Consider the following 24,006-nt stretch of genomic DNA (forward strand, 5'->3'; position numbering starts at 1 on the left):
GCATGCACGCTTGATGCGTGGTACGCGTGCATGCAGAACACTAAAAAAAAAAATGCTTCTGCGCAGAAGGTGCCACTGAGAGAACTGGTTCAGGGGCGTGGGAGGCTGAGTTACTACCCACTCGGCCGAACCGATAGGAACCCACCTCTGATACATACACAATATATATAAATATGCTTAATGGCATTTTGCTCTTAATTGCAATGGTGCTGAATATCTGTGCCTGAAGTTAAGATACTGAGGCACCCATGGTCATACAATCAAAGTTCAGATTGGAATGTTACAAAGAATTAGAAATACAAGTTGATTTTCCACTCCTATTTAAGAATCAGGTGATGATTTTTTAAATGTATTATTATAATACCTGATTTCCCCCAGCATTATGACATTCATAACACCGACAACGCCATCTGCAAAATGGCCTAATGTGTCAAGGCAATTAGTTCCTTGCTGCAAAGCCCCAAAGCTATATCCTGGTGATCAGGTACCCTGAGGGGGGAAAAAGAGAGAGAGGAGTTTGTTCATTCTAACTAAAATGCAACTTTAAGTACTTATTCTACTTTGCATCAATGTTAGATATGCAGCTACGCAGTTCAGTAGAGTTTTCCCAAGTTTCAGTTTTACTCGGTTTCTCTCAACAAGTCCCCAAACTTCATTCTAAGCTCCAGAAGAGCTGGAGACCTTGGGAGCAATGATATAGTCTACAATTACAAAGACAACTTTCCCCAATCAGCAGGCCCCCAAACTTCAATAGATTAAATCGCAGTTTATAAGAAGAAATGAGTTGTTTGTTTATTTATTTATTAAACAAATATTTATAGCCACCCAGCTGCACATGGGTGACTCTGGGTGGGCTTAGGACACTTTGAGCTGCTTATTACCATACCTTCTGCCCCTAATGTACTTGCTGATTCAGCTGTCAGAAAATATATTGCATGTTGGGTTAACCGTATCCCTCATTAAATGAAGGGAAAAATAGACTCTAATCGCACATGATCCTCAATGCCTATTGTGTTTTCTCAATGTGTGGATCCATTCTATTCCAACCCTGACAACTTACTCCTCTTCAGGAATTCCCACATTTAGGAACTGATGAGTGTTTGTCCTATGGTTATGCAACCACTTTCTATCATCTGACTTCGGTCTTCTTATCACTGCTGTACAATCAAGGACTCTTGGTCCTATCATCAAGGTTTCCAATGAGGCAATACACTCTCGAAGGTTACAAAGGGAGGACTAACAATGCAGAAATCTTCCTTACTTAAAGCTCCAGCTATGACTATGGCAACTGATTGACTGCTGAGAACAACCCTTACGGGCATGTGAGCAATGGGCAGCCAGAGCTTGTCTTAGGCTGATATCCACCACCTAACCATGATGCAGGTTGTGAAGAAATTAGGTCAGACAGAGATTAGAAGGAAGGACAGAAGACACAAAGTCTCAAACTACATTTATTAGTCTGGCATCAGTAAAAATAATTTTATACAGGCATAAAAACTTACCTTAGTTCAGGATATACATTTCCAAGGTACCACTTGAATGGTTTGCAGTTAAGTCTCTTTCTCAACTCCATTCGGCTTTGAATACTATTGAGAGAAAAGCTTTTCCTTGCATCTAAAAACTATGCCAATCAAAAAGCTATTTTTATGGACAACCTATATTTAAATAAGAAGCTGGCAGCTAAGTAATTCTCTGTAACTTTTAGATCTCAATTCCCATTATTCCAGCTGCCCTAGCCGTTAGCAAAGCAGAAGAAGTCTGAAAAGGGCAGAGAACCATCTTGCCTTCTTCTGATTAAACATTAGAGATAAGGCTGTGTTGCTATTTTAATTACCATTAATTTACACCCTGCCACCTCCAGACAATAGGTTCAAATAGCTGAAAGAAATACTGGACTTACTTGCCATAAGGTACATTTCTGGCAGAAGGCACTGCTGCATAATAGAAGTTTTTGTATTCATCCATCCAGACTTCTGCTGCTCTGCGTGTATTTCTGAAAATAATTTAAGGCATAGTATTAATTTTGTGCTCTGGTATTTGTTACTCCTTTGGGTAGTGAAAAGTCTTCACTTTAAGGGCAACACTAAGCAGACTATGTTATCTCTCAAAAAGCACAACTATTTGTTGGCTTTGTATCTTTAGCTCCTTTCTTCAGGATTTGTCTTTGTGGAAGGAAAATGGCATGAAGGATCACTTATTTTGGCTATGAGTCAGTAGACAAAGTTCCTATACTTAGACTAAAGAGTACATCTAGCATTGTTCCATACTCCAAAACCCTGGCTAAGTAGGAGTTACGTATACTCATTTATCTTGTACAGGGCACTGTCTCATTTTAAAGACACAATTACCTTATGTTCTCACATGGAAAAAACAGATTATGTAGTCTTTTCTAGACTCTTCATCATGTCACTCCAAAACTACTAGAAGAAGTGGAACTAGAAGGGATGCGGTATTCTACTTTCCCTGATGTGATTCTACCTTTTAAAGTATATCAAGCACATTTCTGGCTAGCAATTCAGAACTCTTCTGAATTCTTTTGCTCAATCTCCAATTCCTTACCTACCACTTAGCAAACTCCAAGTCCTAAGACTTCTCTCAACAGGATGCTTTCCAGATTTATGAAAGTCAGATCCCAAATTTCACTAGCCAAATGCCACCTTATTAAGCCATTTGGCACAGAGGCTAATATTTAATAATTAAGGTAGATCTATACAAACTTGTTTATATATTGGAGATACACTGATGCTTTTCTGTTTTAACAAAAAAAAATGGAAAAAACCTGCCGGATCACCAAGGAATATATTAACACATGGATGGTATACAATAAATGTATCTGGAAATGTTTCCAAACTAAAAAAAATACTATATACTATACGTATGTATACATACAAATGTAATGACATTGACTATAGCAAATTCTTTGTTATCATTATTCATATAATAATGATAACAAAGGATTTGCTATCATCTAGGTCTTTACATTGTTCTGAAAGTTTGTTTCCAATGTTAATAACATTGAAGTTTTCAAATAAACTAATCAAAAACTATATGCAAGCTTTGTTGTCCAATAAACATTTTTATAATGTAAATAAATAATCTGCAAAAAAAATTTTTTTTACATTTCTGCTGATTGGTATTGTTTTTGTTATGGTCTTGGTTTTATTGTTTGGTGAAGGACCCCATCTCTTGATTATATATGCTAACAACCATTGATTGTGACATTCTTCCTAGCTGTGCATGTTAATTTTTGTATTTATGATGGAAATTTCTTTTTAATTTATTTTAAGATTGTTTGCTATCTGGAGTCACTTGCTGAGATGGATGGCCATGTAAAATGAATTTTTTTTTATTAACACTTATAGGCCGCCCTTTTCCCTGAGGGGACTCAGGGCGGCTTACATAAAATCAAGGGAGGGATATACAAACAATAACACAGACAAAACATAGAATAAAATAATGAACAACATTCATTCATCATTCGGGTGGGGGCAATTATCTTTGTCCCCAGGCCTGACGGGCTAGCCAGGTCTTAAGGGCTGTGCGGAAGGCCTGGACGGTGGTGAGGGTACGAATCTCCACGGGGAGATCGTTCCAAAGGGTCGGAGCTACTACTGAGAAGGCTCTCCTCCTTGTAGTTGCCAGCCGGCACTGGCTGGCAGATGGAACTCGGAGGAGGCCTAGTCTATGAGATCTAATTGGTCACAGGGAGGTAATTGGCAGAAGGCGGTCTCTCAAGTACGCAGATCCACTACCATGGAGGGCTTTATGGGTGACAAGTAGCACCTTGAAGCGCACCCGGAGATCGACAGGTAGCCAGCGCAGCTCGCGGAGGATAGGTGTTATGTGGGTGAACCGAGGTGCACCCACGATCACTCGCGCGGCTGCGTTCTGGACTAGCTGAAGTCGCCGGATGCTCTTCAAGGGCAGCCCCATGTAGAGCACATTGCAGTATTCCAGCCTAGAGGTCACAAGGGCCCGAGTGACTGTTGTGAGAGCCTCCCGATTCAGGTAGGGTCGCAACTGGCGCACCAGGCGAACCTGGGCAAATGCCCCCCTGGTCACAGCCGTCAAATGATGGTCGAAAGTCAGCTGTGGGTCCAGGAAGACTCCCAAGTTGCGAACCCTCTCTGAGAGGTGTAGAATTTGACCCCCCAGCCTGAGCGATGGAACACTGGTCGAATTGTTGGGAGGAAAGCACAACAGCCACTCGGTCTTCTCCGGGTTGAGTACAAGCTTGTTAGCCCTCATCCAGTCCATAACGGCCTCAAGACCCCAGTTCATCACATCCACCGCTTCATTGAGTTGGCACGGGGCGGACAGATACAACTGGGTATCGTCCGCATATTGATGGTATCTTATCCCGTGCCTTCGAATGATCTCACCCAGCGGTTTCATGTAGATGTTGAATAGTAGGGGGGATAAACCGAACCCTGTGGCACCCCATATGTTAGGGGCCTAGGGGTCGATCTCTGCCCCCCCACTAACACCGACTGCGACCTGTCCGAGAGGTAGGAGGAGAACCACCGTAACACAGTGCCTCCCACTCCCACCTCCCGCAGTCGTCGCAGGAGGATACCATGGTCGATGGTATCGAAAGCCGCCGAGAGGTCGAGGAGAACTAGGATGGAGGGATGGCCTCCATCTCTAGCTCTCCAAAGATCATCGGTCAATGCGACCAAAGCGGTTTCTGTGCTGTAACCGGGTCTGAAGCCTGACTGGAAGGGGTCGAGATAACTCATGAATGAATGAAGAATGAATGAATGAATGAATGAATGAATGAATGAATGAATATGTTATTAAGTCTTAAATTTACCTTGCAAAAACAGTTCCACTTCCCCCTGGAAAGGTATAAGGATGTTGCTTGCGGAAGACATGACCAACTCGGCTGCACGGGATGATTTCAAGACTCCCACCGCATTGCCACACACGGAATGAAATCTCTGCATTCAGAAAACAACCAATGCACAGAATAGTTTTTTTTCCTCCTCCCCCCTCCTTCCATCTTTCTATACATGCTTCTTTTCCATCTAATAAGATACATTTTTTTAAAAAAAAGTGAAAAATGCCCTGCTTTTAATTGAAAAATTAAGCATATTTATGTAACTATGGAGTTATTATAGTTCTATCCAAAATGGGTCACTTTCTGTATTTGCAGTTCAAATAAGTAAACGGTGGCTCAAAATCCAATGTTTAGCAGATAACCACAATAATAGGACATCATACAATTACTTGGCTTTTATATGCACACCCAAGCGTCAGAATGAGAAAATGAAGTTGAGATTTATAATTAAGTATAAAGTCACATATGCTCTTAAAGTATAAGTTTCTAGACTAATAATACAAAATTAGTTTAATTTATCTAAAGAAAATTCCCAATGATGACTATTCCTATGAACTACATGCCCTACTTTTAAGTATTTAAAATGCACGGAATATCTTTGCAACCTTGTTAAATGAAACACTTCGACAAGTATTTTTAATTAGCACAGAATGCATTTCAAGTAATTTATGACTTTTAAATATAAAGATCCTGTGGCTGCTTTCTTCAAACATTTCTCTGACTTTCAACTTTATACTTATTTTTTTGATAGAAAAGTCTAATTTTACAATGGAGCCCTGTTGTAGCTGAATATTTGCCAATAACCTACTTTAAAGTATTAACTGCTGCTTTAATCCACTCCAGGCAGAGATCTAAAGACATGAACTGACAAAAATGAGGCTAAGATTTGCTAGCCTTCAAAAACAATGCTGTAAGTAAAAAATTCATACCTAGATTTTCTCCACCCCATACATCCATCATCATATCATACTTCCCCAACTCTTCAAAATAAAGTTTGTCCATCACAAAGAGTCCACCAGCTATCATTGGTGTTCTAAAAAGAAGTAGTAAGACGTAAAGAGCAGACAATGGGCATCAAATATTCACACATTAAATCTTAAGGTTCCAAATGAGTACTTTCTGTCCATATTTAAAAACTATTCAATTCTTTATTAGCCATCTATACTCATTGCTCCAATTTTCTCCAATGAGAAAACTCTATCACTCATTCATGAACTCAAGATTTATATATGGTCAACTAGGTCTTAATTCTTTAGATGTACTACTGATGTATAAGATGTATAACTGGTTACAAAAAATTTCTGAAATACAAAGTACACAATAATATCAAGCCATAGTTATTCTGTAAGATATAAGTTGGTTCTAAATAATGTTACCTTTGAATTATTTTGCTAGCATTTTTACCCAATGATCTGTCCAACTTAAATAATATATTCTGCTACCATATAACAGTCATGCTTTCAAGTTTATTTTTCATAGAATCTTATAGAATTATAAAACGTGCTGTTAGTGTAAGCAACGTTATTATGCATAACAGAACTTTGCAGCAGTACCAATTTTGATACTTGCATGGGAAGAGAAATGATTCCTTTAACAATAATTTAATAATACTGGAGAAATTAAATTTCAGCCTGCCTAAGTTTGATTATTACTAGTGATAATCAAAGTATGAAAACAAGAAAAATATACATGTTTTTATCTCTTGTTGCACTTTTTTGGTCCCAGCACATTACTATGAGATCAAGTAATTCTCTATCTGCTGATCTGGCCACCATGTTAATTAGAGAGCCTTGCGTCATTTGTTCTACTTTCCAGATGTGGTTGCACAGCAAGAAAGTAAGCCAATAAACCAAGGCCCACACAAAATAGATTTCAATTCCACACATGCTTTTAAAACATTATAATTTGCTTTTTTGCAATGTACCCAACTGCATGTATACCTTGTGCAGGTACTGCTTCACTATGTATTATTTGCAGTAATAGTTTCATCTAAGAATGCAATGTTAAGGAGTGTCAAAGCAATACATTTGTTGTAAGGTATGAAAATGGCAGAAACTAGTCATGTCTGTGTTCAGGTATGCGGTATTTTGAAATCACTTGCATTTGGCAATACTGAGTTGCGTGTTTTAGGAGGTGTCAATTTAATTACAACAGCAGCCTGCCAAGTCTAACTTCAGAGGTGGTAGATCAAAGTTGCACTTACTAAAAACAACAAAATATTGTTTGTAAGGGGATGGGTGTTGGGAGGAACATACTTTATGGAAGCAACTGGATTTCCTTGCCGTGCTCTTCTTTGCTCAGGTGTCATGTAATCCCACTTGAACACCAGATTCCAATCAAAGCCTAAGAGATTGTAGGGAGAAACAGAAGGAGAAAATGGACAAAGTCACAATGTACATGCCTGGATATTAATAAATGTCCCCTTTATCTTTTGCCTAGATATATGGTCGCTGAGTTATGGATTGTAGATATGAAGCTATTCAGATATGGTTTAATTCCAGGCTCAATTTACCTGAATGTCTTTGCTGTTATATAACACTTTCAGAAATAGATGTTATAGAAATTAAGATGAGATTAGGAAAATCCCAAAACAAATTTAAGTGCTTTTAAAATAGAAAAGTGATATTAATTAATTTAAACATTAGTAAATAATGTTTAACCTTATTTTTAAAAAAGTTTTTTTATTTCCTAATTTCCATCCCCTTTTATGACATTACCACAAAAAAATATTCTTCACAATTTCAACTTAGTTTGGATTGCAATAAACCTTGTCAGATTCCCCGGTTTTGAAAGGTCAATAGGCAATCTGAATATTTATCCCGTTTGATTTTTGTCTATTTGGCTATACTTTAAAACTGTTTTGACTTATTTTGTGCTTGGGAGGAAATTACAAAAGAAATCTATGTGTAAGCAGCAGGTATCAACTGATCTGATCAGTAGATGGCACTGAAGTCAGAAGCTTGAATCTGTGTTTCTTGTCTTCCCTGGCAATTTTTCTACCTCCAGCTGCTATTTCCAAAAATATTATTTTAGCTTCTCCACTCCCACAGCAGATACCATCTGACTACATTTTGAAGGAATGGCAATCCACTGACACCTCCTCAAGCTCCATGGGAACCATCTTTTGCTTAAACCCCTCTTCTCCAAGAACTGTCTTTGGCAGAAACCACTATCCAGCTATCATACAACATCAGAATATAACAATGAAGGGGTGTGTGTATGGATTGGACAGCCTCCTGCTAGCTATCCTCCTGCTTGTATTGCCACTACTGTACTACTCAATACTACAGTACTCAGTACTGCCTCTTACTAGCTTTCCTCTCTGATAACTTATCAGAATGTGGGCTGCTGAGTCCTCCCATTAAAGGTAGATTAAAACTATCTTCCATGTTAATCATGCTATGGATCTTGCAGCATGTAATTTCCCAAAGATGTCACAAGTGCTACATTTGCATACAATTTTTCAAAAGATGTTTAGTTGCATTCTTAGCATTTTAGGCACATAAGACTTTCGGGCAACCAGCAGTACTTTTCCATGCTAATAGAATACCATACTTTAAAAAAAGATCCAATTTCCACCATTGGAAATTATAGCTGTGTCATTTGAAAAACATGCTTCCTTTTAATACTACACTGTGCTGAGTAATAGAGCAACATGCTGAGCTTACCAAGTCTTCATTTACAGCAAAACATTACATTTCACTGTATAAAATGCCATTAATATAAAAACAAAGTTAAAACCTCAACATGTATATACACACCAGTAAACGTTAGGGGGCTCTTTTGGAACACGAATGAATAATAGAGCACAGGAAAACCTGTAACATCCATGGTATTAAAGAAGTACTTCTGACACTAATACATAACATGAACATATCAGCTCAGTTTGATCAGAGGGTCATCGCAGACTGGGCACTGAGATAACCTGTGTGGTTACAGGACCACACAGATGTCGCCTTTTTATTTTTTTTCATACTGAAATCAAATCATTGCCACCTATATTCCAATGTCTCCTTTTTCAACCCTTTTCACAACTACATGTGATCCCAAATTGCACAATTACAGTTGTGATCCCAAATTGCGCAATTACAAAATTACATTTCTTATGCTGAGAATGACAATATACTGTACGAGCAGCATTTTTACACTCAAGGGATTCTACCTATTATAGCATGCCAAAATAGACTGCCACGATCACCAAATATCCAGAGCAAAAAACCCTCACAATAGATGCCATACAGAATGTAACAGAGTACCCAGGAGAGGTGATTGATGATGTCAAGGATACAAATGTGTTCTTAACCTTAGCTACAACAGACTTTGATAGCAATGCTATTATTAGGGCTCCAGATTTCCCTCTTTGCTTTTCATCCTTGAATTCAAGAAAATTCACGTCTAGGCTTTCCTAATTCATTTTACAAAACAAATGAAGGACAATTCCTTCACACAAAGGACAAATATGAAAACCTGAAATCAAAATCAATACTTAGTGTTCTTCCTTATCTTTTTTAAAAATCCTCAATACTATAACATTGGCTGTTCCAATATTGCTAAAATATTATATTGCAATTGGATTCCTTGCAGAGAGTTGAAGATAAAATCTATTTGTTCAGCCCTTCACATTATTTTAGAAAAGCATGTTTATAAAGATACATTACATGCAGACATAAACACAGTTCTTTTCTCACATTATATGAGATGCAGAATCGTGGCCTTATTTAAATTGCCAAGGAACCAGGAACCAGATATATATCTACACAGCACCAGTAGGGATGTCAATAGAAAAAGAGATAAATAACGAATAATGCATTAAAATATATTTTAAAAAATTCCGATTTCTACACTTGCATCAAATGTTGAGACACAAGTAAAGGTGGAATTTGTATCACAACATATATCATCATTGTGATGCAAACTTGTCTTTGATTATATTATTATATATCCTGAAGCAGTTAATGAAAATGTCAGGAGATGGAGGGTACAAAATATTCTGAATTTGAAACAGTGCTTTTAATTTCAAAACAGGATGTCCCAACAATTCCAGGAGTGATTTGAATTCAGAGAAGCTCTGAATCAATTTCAAAACAGCCAGCTCAAGGTTCAAATAGGGATATTTGAAGATCAAAAACACTTAAGCAACCCACATAAGATTTAAAGCAACCATTCCAAAATGTTCAAGTTCAATATATTTTGAGTACCCATGATCAAGAGGCTTGAAATTAATAAACAATGTGCTGGAATTCCCAATCTATTTTCTTCTTTTCATCTACTTAGGTGAAGCAATTAACATTCTGCTAGATAAGCTTGACTCTTGGTGACTTCAAAGGCACAATGACGTACCTTTCTCAGCAGCGAGGCGGATGTGATTGATATTAACTATTTTCTGATTTTCTTTGAACTTCTCAGTTTAGCCCAGTGTTTCTCATCTTTGACCACTTGAAGTTATTTTTACTTCAATTCCCAGAATCCTCCAGCCACCCATCCAGGTTGGGGAATTCTGGGAATTGAAGACCACACATATTCAAGTGTTTAAATCTGAGAATCACTGGTTTAACCGATAACCCTAGAACAGCCCTGGTAGTTTCCCCCATTCCAAATACTAATCAGATCTGATCCTGATTAGCTTTTCTTGAGGTCAGCTTAGTGCTGCTACCTGAACTGAATGAATTCTAATCCAAGAATAAAAAACTGATAGTCATTTGCTGAATTCAAATTCAGCAAATGACTAGAATTCGATTTCATTCTAATCTAGATACAGTTTCTCCTTTATGGACCAGATTTGCAGGTCCTGAATGTAAATTCAATCCCAGATACTGAATACATGCATCACTTCGGAGAGATTTTTTTTATCATTTTCACTATATTTCCTTGAATATATAGAAATGTTTTAGAAAGCAAGAAAAGGAAAACAGGTACCATTTTTTCGGAGTATAAGACACACTTTTCCCTCCTAAAAGAGGCTGGAAATTTGGGTACGTCTTATACTCCAAATGTAGCCCCACCACCTGCTGGCCCCTACCCTACCTTTTGGCTTCCGCACGGCCTCTTCCTGGCTGCAGATTGCCACCAACAATGGCTTGTGTTTTTGGGCTCTGCATGTTGCGTTTTCAGCCTCCAAATGCTTGAGGTGCAGTACCCAAAATGGCTACCAGGAACAGCTGCTGCCTTTCTTACCCCTTCTCCACTTTGCCTGCTTTAGTCACTGGAGCTCCCTCAGAGGATCCGCTGTGCTTTTGAAGCTGTGTTTCAGCCCAAACATGAGCTAAGTGATCTTCCGTGTTTTGCCTGCTTTTCTAATTGCTGCTCCCCCGGCAATCAACTATGCTTTAGAAGCACAGCACCCATCATCCCCAACCTCAAAACTAGCAAGCGAACTAATGTGCTGAATACCTGGTAGGCAGAATACCCCCCCCCCCCATTTTACTCCCTAAAAACTAAGGTGCGTCTTATATTCTGGTGTGTCTTATACTCCAAAAAATATGTTGTTTTATTTCAATTTCCCAAGTCTTCTTGGCAAAGCTGAGACACAAACCTCACAGGTTCAAAACTGGCAGTTCCCACCTCTGAGCCATGGAACTATAAAAAACACAGAAAGCTGTTCTATGGGGTGTCAGGATATTTGTATGTATTTTCTATAGCTCTTTTAAGACCTTAGGCAAAATGTTTTCCATCCCTTAGATCTGGGCCTTTTAGCAGAAAGGACCTTACTGTCTGCAAGATTTCTGTTGCACACTGAAAAAAAACATGAATGTTGTTCTAAAGGCTGGAAGCATGCTTTGACATTTTACTCCATTTATTTACACAAAGGTAAAAAAAAGTACGTTTCCCAAGCTAGTATCTGGATTATCGTGACACATTAAGAGACCCAGGAAAGACTTCATATTCCAATAAAATACATACCGCCTTTTAAATCAGCTGAGGCTCCCACATACTGGAAATTGTCCATATTAATTACATCAATGATAGGAGATACAACTCGGGTCTTGTCCTGAAATATGTTTCAAAGCAAAGGTTAATGAACAATAGGCTCTTTGTGTTATTTTGAATGTTACAAAAAACATGCAAAACATGATCTTATTTAGAAGGCTAGCTTTTAAATCCCATGTTATCCACATATAGAGTGGCTAGCATTGAGCCACCTCCCCCTCTAGAAAAAAGAAATCCACCGTCCTGCTCTAAGAACCTGCTGTTTGCTGGCAATTAAGTACAGTAGGCTTACTGAGTTATTTTGCTAATTCAATTCAATTCTCAAGCAAATTAAACATTCTAAATCATACAGGGAGAGGTTTGAAAAGGCCGTGCGTAGCATAAGGCCTGATTATTTGCCTTGCTCCCATGGTATCTACCCCACAACATCTGCCTAACTGGTTTGATCTGGTTTCTTCAGCTTTGAAGAGGCAGTATTTGCTGTCTGTTGCTGTCTTCTCAAGGTTGGCTTTGCATGCATTTGTTCTTAAGGCTTGGTCTTGTGTGGCCAGAATTTGTCTTTCTATCTTTTTCTTCAACTTCCTTGCTCTTAGCCCTTGCTAGGTCTTTAACAACTACTACTACTACTACTGCTGCTACTACTACTACTACATATTATTATGTTAATCTTTGGTGAGATTCACAGCCTTTGGGGCTGGTTGGTAGCTCAACAGTTCGAATCCTAACCAAGGACCTAGGAACTGTTAAGGTAACGTCGGAACATAAGTTGTTCCAAGTAGGGGTTTTTTTGTAGTGTCAGAATGTTCAAGTCAGGTAAATTTAGAATTTCCAAATAGCGAGGTAGCCCTTTAGGTATTGCTCCAAGGGCTCCAATTACAATCAGGACAACACACGATTTCTTTTTCCACAGTTGTTCAACCTCAATTTGCAAGTCCCGGTATTTTGTGATTTTTTTCTTGCTGTTTATCTTCAATTCATGCATCACCAGATATTGCAATGTCAATGAACCATTCTTCTTCTTCTTCTTCTTCTTCTTCTTCTCCTCCTCCTCCTCCTCCTCCATCATCAACATCATCATCATCATTATTATTATGTTTCAGAACCACTTCTTCAATTTAGAATTCAGTCAATAAACTTATTTAAAAAACAAACCCTGAAAGTACTGCTTAAAATTAAATGAAGGCTACTTCAGATAGCCAACTTATAAGCAGAATTGAGCCCCAAATTTCTGTTGCTAAGCAAGATAGTTGTTAAGTGAGCTCTGCCCCATTTTACAACTTTGCTAAGTGAACACTGCAGTTGTTAACTTAGTAGCACAGTTGTTAACTGTCTTCCCCATTGACTTTACTCGTCGGAGGTTACAAAAAGTGATCACATGACCCCAGGACACTGCAACCAACACAAATATGAGTCAGTTGCCAGCGCCTGAATTTTGATCCTGGAGATGTTGCAACAGTTGTTAAAGTGAAAAATGTTCATAAGTCACTTTTTTTTTAGTGCCGTTGTAACTTCGAATGGTCACTAAATGAATGGTTGTAAAGTGGTGGACTGCCTGTACTTTTCAATGCAAAACAGAATCCAGAGGCCCATTCTTAGAGGCCATTAATATTATTTCTCGCAACTAACCTCAGCTACTCTCTCCAGGAGAGGCTCCAGCCAGTGCTCGTTGCATTCACAGTGACTATCCAAGAATGTAAGTACTTTTGCTTGTGCTGCATCTGCCCCACGAACACGAGAACGCATCAAACCTGAAAATCAAGGACACATACTTGGCTTGATTGCATTTTGCAACTAATTGCATTTTTGCTGTACTGCCTACTGTATTGTCCCCCCTCTGATATTAATCTACCTAACAATCTGATAGAAAGAATGGTAAACCAATCAGAAGTTTTCCCATATAAAGTACCTAGGAAGACTTCAACAGAAACAATCTTCAGGCACTTTAACTTAGAGCAGTACAAGAAAGTCATTAGAAAAATCAGATCTCCACTTCGGAACTGTTGATTTAAGAAAGGCTTCCAGGAAGATGTTGATTAAGGAAAAAAAGTGAGCTGGAAAACATAATTTAAAATAGCTATCAGATGAAATGCCTGACTTCCATTGTGCAAACTATTATTTCTACATTCAGTGTGTTCAGAAACAGAAAACTGCTCTTTTAAACAAAGCTTTAATCTTCATATTTTTCCAGTCCTAACAAGATGCTCACCTTCCCGGCGATCATTTCGCAGTATCTTCACTTTCTCAATTTTACCTAATAAAGCACCATCCTCAGCTAGAAAAGGGGGAAAATAACCCAGTTAATTCTTTATCTTGAATCAAGAAACAGTCACAAAGAATCTTCCCTCCTTGGAAAGTTCCCAATTTTTAGAACTAAAGCCTATCTGATTTCCTACAGTTTTCCACTATAAGCCTATTTTGCAAGTCTGAATGATGACAATTTCATCTTGAAAAAATAGAACAGGCAGCTACTTAAGGCAAATTATGGCATTAAAGGTGCCAGAAAGTAAATGCTTTGGAAACTAAAATCAACCTAGCACCCCAGATGAATATATGCCCAGTAACTCAGAAAACTCCAGCAGTGTGGATTACAAGTCCCATAGTCTTTTGTCAGAACAACATAATATCACATGCATTGCACTAAATAACAGCCTTGTGAAAGTACTTACAATCATTGCTGTAGTCATCTACTAATATAATTTCCTTAATAAGATGTGGTGGGCTTTTTTGAGAACACTAAAAAGAAAAGAAATTGAATGAGAATAATCACCTAGTTCAATGCCCTGAGAAAACTATGAATTATCACTTTGTGGTAGCCCTATGCGGTTTAAGAAAATGTTGCAGAAATACCTGACAACAGTTCGAAGGAGAGCTGATCGGGCCTCGTTGTGAAAAGTGATGATTACACTAGTAGCTGGTAAGTCTATCCGCCATTGTTTTCGTTGACACCTTAAAAAAAAAGACAAAAAGGCTCTAAGCTATGGTTCCATTTGCCCAAATGAACCCAGAAGGCTGCTTAATATTTAGTTTGAAGACTGCAGGAAATGTTACAAGCTCGTCACTAAGATGATCTAGATCAGGGGCCCCTAACCCTTGGTCTGTGGATTGGCACCACAGCATGCCAGAAATCAGGCTACACAAACTGAATCCATGGGATTCAGGCAGCATGCAAAATCACACCCCATTCCAGTCCGCAGAAAAACTTCTCTCCACAGAACTGGTTCCTGGTGCCTAAAGGTTGTGGAACTGTTGATCTAGACAACTTGCAAGTATGAGCCATATTCATGGTTGTCCCAAAGATGCTTCTTAAAAGTCAACTGGGCTTTCTGGTTTTTTTCCCCTTGAAAATGTTTCGCTTCTCATCCAAGAAGCTTCTTGAGTTAGCACTCATCTAATGACCAAATGACTGCTAAGGAATATAAACTTCTCTCCACAGAACTGGTTCCTGGTGCCTAAAAGGTTGTGGGACTTCCATTCCCCACCATTCAGCCAGAACTAAAGAAGCTTCTTGGATGAGAAGCAAAACATTTTCAGGGAACAAAACCAAGAAAGTCCAGTTGCCTTTTGAAAAACACCTTTGGAACAAGCATGACCTGGATGATTGAGAATCTCCATAGACATTTATTCATGGGACAGTTACTATGTATTTATCAGTTATGTATTCCTGTGTTTTTGATCCTTATAAGACATTATTGGTACCAACCTTTCAGTTTATAAAATGGAACACTTACTGTTCTTTTTTCCAAAAATACAAATTCCCATTCATATGTAATTATTTGCTATATTTTTTTAAATTTAAATGGGCTTTTAGAATGCCTGAAGGGGAAAGTCTCTTTTTCTGTAATGTCTTAGAGCTTAATAAACATAGACATTTCTAAGAATGCTTTCTTCCACGATTGCTTAGTGAGAATAAACAATCAACCTGAATTACTGCTGAAATATGCTGCATCATGTTTTTTTCACTTACAATCCATGATATACTAAGTTTTATCAATCCTGGGGAAAGAGGCTCTGTATGATGGCAAGACATACATATTTACGGTTTCACAAAACATTCAGCCTATACAGGGTCTAAAACAGATAATCAGGTTATTAGGTATCTGATATCCTGTTTCCTTAAGAGGTAGACAACTTACAAGCTATAGCCATGAAAAAACATGTAGTTCAACAAAATTCTATCATTAAAAATACAAATGATCCACATAAAGCTAATCAAAATGAATTAGTTTAGTAGTCTAAGAGGAATTTAGGGCTAAGTAAATCAAAAGCCAAATGTTTATAAACGACTTGGCTCATAAAGTGTTAAGCTGCCTAAAAATTTCATAGACAAAAGGACTGATGATCTGGTTGCCCAGCTCATCTCAGTGACAAGCTTATAACATATATGCTGCAGCAGTCTTTAATCCAAATATTAAGTAGCCTTTTGGGCTCATTTGGGCACATTTTGTTCATTCCCAAAATTCCAGAATTAATTAAAGCAGGTGAATGTTTCCCATGCCACTGGACCCTTCCTTAATATAAGCAATAGAAGCAGTTTTCAAATGTTTTTTGTTAACTGCATAACAAGCTTGTAACTTGGCATCAATGTTTGCATCTGAGGAATTCTAATTCTAGTCTGAAAACTGAAGACCAAATTTAGAATTGAAGGATGCTACCTTTTCCCCCGGTTCCCAGTATTTTTTAAATTTTAGCAAGATGATTATTTCTTTATTACATCAAAACAATTAAACAGAAATCTAAAAAAAACCAAGGTCACAACAGGGATTCAGAATATTCCATGTGATGAAACTAATGTGCAGGCTTCCCTGTTGCCAAGGGATCTCCAGGCCTGTGGGAAAAAGGCATGTTTTGAGGGCTTTCCAGAATCACAGATAGTGAGAGGTAAAAAGGAACCTAAAAATAAAAATACATATCTTGATTTTGCCTTGTGTGTGAGGCTGTTATCATGCACATTTATCTGAATAATTATTAATAAGCCAACTTTGTTTCTAATAGATGTTTGCACAGTGTTAAATAAAGCAAAACATCCAAAGAGATTGAAAACAGATTAACATTGACATTAAAAACAGTAAGGGTGAAATTAAATCTTCAGTTGTGCACATAACATCATCCCAGTTAGGCAAGATTTAGAAACCATAATAATGCCAAGCAGGGAAATAATTGAGATGCCAATGCTGACACAGTACCAAGGACGTTGCCTTTCTAGCATATTCCAAATCAAGCAGGAGTTGTGCAGACTGTATAATTTATTCTTGAATTGCTTTGTATAGTTTTAGAATTGTCATTCAGTGCTATGAATTACTGCAACTCAGCAGAGAATGTTATGACAGAAATATAAATAGGATCAAACAATCTGAGCTAACCACCACTGAACTCCTGAGAGCTGCAGCTGAGCAATTTGCTCAATATTCATTTTCTAGTTCGGGTACTTTTCAGCTTAGGCACTATTTGTTACAAGAAACAAATATATGTTTCTAAAGATATGTGGTACTTACTGATCATGTCTTGTATCCTGAACATTTCTGTCCATTCGTAGTTTATCACTCTCCACTTGATTAAATTTATTGCGGGCATATGGGTCTTGACCAGCTTTGACCATAGTGACTCCAACATAACCATCCTGGTCAAAGTCTTGCCACCTAACTTTTCCTAAGAAGAAAAACTGGTATTAACAGAAAACCTAAGATAATTTCTGGCTTTGGTTAAAACACTTTTCAGTATATAGAAATATAGTCAAGTTCTCAAGGACCATTAGCAGATGACATTTCTCTTCCAAGCCCACTCAAACATTACTGTACCTCCTACACTTGTAACATCGCTGTCACTTTTTAAATTCTGGGTGGCATCTCCACTGTGGTCTGCTATTTGCTTTGAAAGAAAACAGAAACTGAACAGATGTATGGTTGTATCTTTTGGTACCTCTGCTTGTAAAAAGTGAACAGGGTCATAACTGCACCTTTCATCAAATGCATTACTGAGTATACCATTTTATCTATTCCTGCTGGAGTAGGAAATGTTTTAGCAGCTACCTGTAAATCAATCTGTCTTCAACTTAGCTATTAGTAGTGAAAACAGGTTCCCTGCTCTACAACATTGTTTGGAATATTAAAATTCTTTCACTACTAGCACACAACACAGCGAAAACTAAATGTTTCCAAAGAACAACTTCTGAAGACAATAGGACACGTACATTAGGATCATTTTTGCCTTTTGTATTTGCAGAATGTTTTCTTATTGGATCATCCACTAAATGTTATTTGATATAAGCTATTTATCCCAATTAAAAACCCTTGAATAATCTTACAAATACCTGCAAAGATCTTTCCACTCAATCTCATGGTACTGTAACTCTTTAAGAAAATGGATATTTGATCCCCAAGTTATTAGAAAAGCTGTGACAAGCCTGCATTCAACCACGTCTTCCTGCTGGCTGGACCAATGTCAAGTCATCCACACAGAAGTCCAAACAAATACTTTGTGTTGACTTGTACTATCTTTGCTGATAAGGAGTATTAGTTTAGATTCCCATAGGAAAAACTGCTGGTAGGAAATAAGAGGAGCTGTGGGTTGAACTGGCATCAAAAGAAAGACTTGAAAAATTAAAATATAACTGTCCCATTCACTTCATATATAAGTTTTGTGATTCCATTCATATTATTCCCTGTATATCAGGGGTCCCCAATGCCTGGGCCGTGACCTACTACTGGGCCTTGAGCTGTTTGGAATTGGGCCATGGAAATGCTGGGCGAGCCTGAGAGCAAACACCCCCACTTGCATGAGCAGTGGAGCATTTGGGCGCAGGCGCGCGTGCAAATGGAACTGCGCATGCATGCCCGCTGCTTACATGGACCCTTCCCCTCTCCCCAATGGCAGTGCGCAAAGCCAGAAAGGATGGGGAACTCAGTTGCATATGATAACGTATTTTCAACTTATTCCTCACTACTTTTACATTCAATCTATATTTTTGCGATATTCTTTTATTCTTGATCCTCGTTTTACTGCACATGGTTTAATAATCCATGCCTACTCTTTTTATTTAATTTTATGTTTTAGCTTACATATTCAACTCTTTATTTGGGCGACTAACTTGGCTGACTCACCCAAGCTTTACAGAAAACTAGCAGATCATACTGTCCTAAATTTAGAGCCTAAAATAAGTCTAATACATTGTACTTTGTGGTTTTCATTATTATATTGTGCACATTTTACAATCTGTGTGTAATATCTATAAAAACTCTATGTAGGTATAGCTTATCAAAACTATTCCAAAGCTGCCCCGGAGCCACTTAACTAGTGATAAATTTTATTTTTCACAGATTGGTCCCAACAGTGATTAAAATTCTATTCCACAGCAAGTTAGTGAGTGAAGTTTTTCACTGTTATGATTTGCTTACTTTAAAAGATGAAAAGAAGCATAGTCCATTTGTTGTTTTGGTACCTCTGACTCTTCAGAAACATTCCCATTTCAGATCTTTTTTTTTTTAAATCAGTCAGGAAGATTAGAGGTTTTCAATAAGAAGACAGTAAGGTTTCCAGAATCCTAATTGTTGTTGCGCAATGATTCAGGATGGATTGTTTAAAAATCTTTTCAGCGGGTTAATAGTTCTCCTTTTAACAGTACAGTCTTATGATGTCTACTCAAAAATAAGCTCCACTGAATACAGTCAATTTTAAGATGAAGTAAACTATACCTTCAAAGGTTTACATTTTATCCTTACAGGTTAAATATATGAATACCTAAAGCAGAATACTTCACTGTTCACTTCAATCAAATATGTTTTCTATCTTTTCTGTTATATTAGTTATATTTACTTCTGTGTATTTTAAAAGTAACAATCAACTACCGTACTTCAGTACCTGGAGGCAGGGTCTCCAAGTTTTGTGACTTTTCATCCCCATTGCTGTGTTGATCTTTCTTTTTTAGTGTGTTGATATTATTTGGATCCTCCTAGGGAGAACAATGCAAACACAGATTTATCATTAAAACAGTACTTCAAAAAACTGTTCAACAAAATAGAAATGGCTATTTTTACTTTTTTTGGAACCAAGGAGTCTTTAACATCAATCAAAATGACAATGCCAGCAAAAAGATCACCGAGCACTGGTACAGAATACACAATATACATGTATTGTGCAAAACCTATAGAGCCAACGACCCAGCTCAGTTCCACTGCGTATGCATGTGTGCCAGCTGATTTTCGGGTCTCTGCCACGCATGCGTGGGGGTAGGGGTTTTTGGTCCCAGGAGGCTGCAGGGAGCCTACTAGGCCCAAAATGGGGCACAAGAGGGGTCGCGCGTGCATGCGCAGGGGAAGCACAGGGAAAGCGTGGGCATGCACAGGGGGGCAGGGCACATGGGGGGTGTTGTGCATGCATTGCTTTATGGGCGCTTTCGGCACACAATGACAAAAAGGTTAGCTATCACTGCTATAGAGCTTGACATCCCATTTCAATTCAAAACGGCTATTCAGACCACTCCAGCTTTTGAAACAAATTTTTTTCACATCTTCATTCATTCATCTCAGGCATTTTCCAAGTCCTTGCCCTATAACACATAACACATCAGTTGGAGTCCTCTTATAAATCAGTTCCCTTGATTATTACAGATAGTCCTCAATTAACAACCACTTGTTCCGTGACTATTTAAACTTATGATGGGATTGAACAAATTGCACTTATGAGCAGTCTCCAAAGCTCCCCCACCATGGTCACATGATCCTGATCCAGGTGCTCAGCTACTGCCTCACAATTACAACATTGCAGTGTCCAAGAGTCAGAGGATTGCCATTTACAATTTTCACTGCCAGCTTCTGACAAGCCAAGTCAATGGAGAAGCCAGCAGGAGGTTGAGGGCAACTATGTCATGTCTCATTTCTTTGCTCTGGATTTGCTTAAAGACAGAAATTGGAATTCATATAATCACCAAGATCAGATCCTACCTATTCACAAAAATGAACTAACCAGGAGCAGATCCTACCTATTCACAAAAATGAACTAACTGAAAATCACTATATAGCCAGAACAAATTGTTTTTCCTGCCTTGTCAAATTTGAGGTTTTAGAATGCTTTTTATGATGTTCCACTTCAATTAAAAACACTTTTTAGCTTTTCTGAACCCATATTTGTTATTCTGTATTAGAAATTCCCTACTTCCCTAAAGTAATACTTAAAATTCAGACAATTCTAAGAAGCAGGACTTGTAAAGGACTTGTTTTCTATGTCACTGCACTTTAATTTGCAACCATGGGATTAGGCAACAAGCCTTAAAATATCTTTCTGTTTTGTCCCAAACAATTAATTGTCAGCACTAGTATTGCAATGAATTCTCAGCATAAGTATTTATGGGGAAGTCACAAGTCTCCCATTCTACTAGATATACACAATGAGTAGAGTACTTTGAAATACACAGAACAGAAAGAGAAGCCTTTTCAGACCAAAGACAGATAAGGAATTGGCCAGATAATTGTGACACAACTTGAAATAACAATAGCTCTTAGATTTATATACCACTGACAGTGTTTTATGGCCTTCTCTAAGCGGTTTACAGAGTCAGCATTTTTCCCCAACAAGCTGGGTCCTCATTTTACCAACCTTGGAGGGATGGAAGTCAACCTTGAGCTGGTGAGGATTGAACTCCTGGCAGTGAGCCTTAGAATACTGCATTCTAAGTATTGCATCAACACGTTTCTGTTGCAACTGAAATCATGGTGAATTTAACCTTCTTACAAGTTAAAAGTTCTTCAAAAATTAATCCTAAGGAAATTAACTCCTAAGGACAATTTTAGTCCACAGACTTGAACACATGTTGTGCAGGTCCTGATGAGTTGACTGAAGCATGGTCTGACATCATTCTTGGGAAAGACTTCAAACCTATGTGTATTGAGAAAGTGGATAGGATTCTTGGAATGTGTGATCCATGTCTCTCCTAATTGGTCAGGAGTATGGACAGGGTCCATAGCAAATTCATCCTTGAATGAAGGGGTAGTTCCATCTGATCTTAAAAATACTGATGGTACCTAATTATACATCACAGTCCCTGACTGCCTGAGTGATGCCATCAATGTCTAGAGACTTAGGGAGTCTGGATATAGAAGAACAGAATTAGGCTCAATCCTACTAGGTAGCTGTGAATGTTGAAACTACCTAGACCTCTAATTCTGAATAGTATTGAGAATTACATCTTGAGAAAAAATCTAATGCAAGGTCTGAGGGTGTTCCTAGATTCATGATTCAAGCTTGACGAGAAGATTTCAACTATGACTCAGACACTGTGTGCCAGTGGTTCTCAGTCCTAGATCAGGAGGTATCATTCATGGTCACTCATACATGGGTCTTCTTTATGTGGATTATTGCAATGTGCTCTACAAAAGACTGCACTTGAAGATCCTCCAGAAGCTCCAACAGATCCAGAATGCAGTGGCACTGGCACAACTCAGTACAGCCATGTAATACTACTAATTTGCAAGCTCAAATGGTTCCAGTGGGCTTCTAGGTGCAATTCAAGGTGCTGTTTATATATTAAAGAGCTTCATAAAGACCTTGCAGGATTGATTATCCATCCGTTAAGATCCAACAAGAATGGGTCCCCTTTCTTCAACAATGTCATCTTATGGCACCTAAAAGAATGGCTTCTTGATGCATAGAGTAGGTATTACATGCCTACTCTATGAATTAGTATTCCTTCCGAGAGTCAGATATGGCTTTGAAAAACCTAGAGTCCTTCCAGGCATTAAGTCCTGGGGGTTCATATTGTTTGAATTGCTTCCAGTGTAATTTATTTTTTTATAAGTTTGTTGATTTTATAGTTGATAGTTTGACTGTATTTATTGTTATTTAAACTTTACACTGGGATGGGTTATTCACCATGAGGATGGCTATATACACTGTCTAAATAAATACATTGTTATTTTATAGTTAGGAAGTCAGTGCTGCCACTTTCTTTTCATATGTATATTATTCAGTAAACATTAGAACATTGTATAAAGGTACCGTATTTTTCAGAGTATAAGACGCACCTTTTCACCTCAAAAAATAGGCTGAAAATCTGTGTCTTATATACTGAATACAGCATTTTTTTTTGCCTCCCAAAACCCTGCCGTCTTCACCAAAATGGCTGTGCAGAACCTGTAGAAGGCTTTCAGAGCTGGGAAGGCAGAAATGAGTGAAAAACAGGCTGTTTTTTGCTCAATTTTGCCCCCCCCCCGAGCCCCAGTAGTACTCTATAAGCCTACTAAAGGCTATGTGTTGTGACTCAGCAGTCTGCTGTGAGTCTTTTCGGGATATAAGATTCATTATGCAGCGGGGGCTTGTGAGAGGCAGGTTTGGAGATAAAAGGATGGATGCTGCCACGCCCTAGTCGCAGGAGTCAATGTTCCTTCGTGCGTACAACATTGCTTAATACACTTGGATAAGTGTTTTGGTGTTTCCTGTAACCCTGATTCATGGAGACTTTGGAAGAAGTGCATTGCTTGTAAGAGTTTTGTTTTGCATTCTTGTCGGAGACTTGTATTTATGTTATTTTGGGGCTCGAAGCCAATTTGAACTGAGAACTGATAAAGAAAGACTTCCTTTTAAGTTTGTCTGCTTGCGTTTGTTAAGAGCCGTGAAGGGGGGACAGAACAGCTATGCATGCAATTTCTTTTATAAAGAACAGGGTCGTTTTTGTGAAAAATGGGTCGTTTTTGTGAAAAATGGGCCATTTTTGCTCATTTTGGTGGGGAGCCCACCCCCCAGGAAAACTCTGCAAGCCCCCTAAAGGCTATTCATGCCTTTTTTGGAAAAAAACAGGCCCATTTTTTGAAAAACAGGCCGTTTTCGTGAGGTTTGCAGAGTGCAAAATCTTTTTTAAAAAATTTGCCTCTTCAAAACCTTGATGTGTCTTATACTTCAATGTGTCTTATACTCCAGTGCGTTATACTCCGAAAAATACGGTAACTTCAGTTAGACCTTTTTTTGTAAGCAAATAATCAGATCTAACAATTTACAAGGAGACCACAGGAGAAAGAGTTAACATTTTAAAAAATGCCAATAAGGGATGAAAAGATAATTAAAACTATTATTATCTATAGGTCAGGATGGCTACTTGCATTCTGGACTGTAGATTATTTTCATTTCATGTATCTTCAATTACTTGTTTCTAGAGAACACAAGGAGAAAGTGCAATCACACTTTTTGTTCAGTTGTGCATTTGGGATTTGACTGTCAAAGAAAATGTTGGGTCGATAATATAAGCAGAGCTCTTC

The 24,006-nt window shown here is 38.1% G+C and overlaps 1 protein-coding gene across 1 annotated transcript in view; it reads right to left on the reverse strand.

Moving 5' to 3' along the window:
- The window catches only part of GALNT2 (polypeptide N-acetylgalactosaminyltransferase 2), a 72,448-nt gene that overhangs the window by 7,893 nt on the left and 40,549 nt on the right, over positions 1 to 24,006 (reverse strand). The window contains 15 exon segments of the mRNA XM_032215893.1: positions 365 to 396; positions 399 to 467; positions 470 to 489; positions 1,503 to 1,586; positions 1,901 to 1,993; positions 4,814 to 4,940; positions 5,770 to 5,873; positions 7,096 to 7,183; positions 11,741 to 11,828; positions 13,394 to 13,515; positions 13,974 to 14,039; positions 14,434 to 14,500; positions 14,620 to 14,713; positions 17,260 to 17,413; positions 19,622 to 19,712. Of these exon segments, the coding sequence (XP_032071784.1) occupies positions 365 to 396; positions 399 to 467; positions 470 to 489; positions 1,503 to 1,586; positions 1,901 to 1,993; positions 4,814 to 4,940; positions 5,770 to 5,873; positions 7,096 to 7,183; positions 11,741 to 11,828; positions 13,394 to 13,515; positions 13,974 to 14,039; positions 14,434 to 14,500; positions 14,620 to 14,713; positions 17,260 to 17,413; positions 19,622 to 19,712 (1,299 nt within the window).

The sequence above is a fragment of the Thamnophis elegans genome, chromosome 4 (assembly GCF_009769535.1).
Source record: "Thamnophis elegans isolate rThaEle1 chromosome 4, rThaEle1.pri, whole genome shotgun sequence".
Taxonomy (NCBI): Eukaryota; Metazoa; Chordata; class Lepidosauria; order Squamata; family Colubridae; genus Thamnophis; species Thamnophis elegans.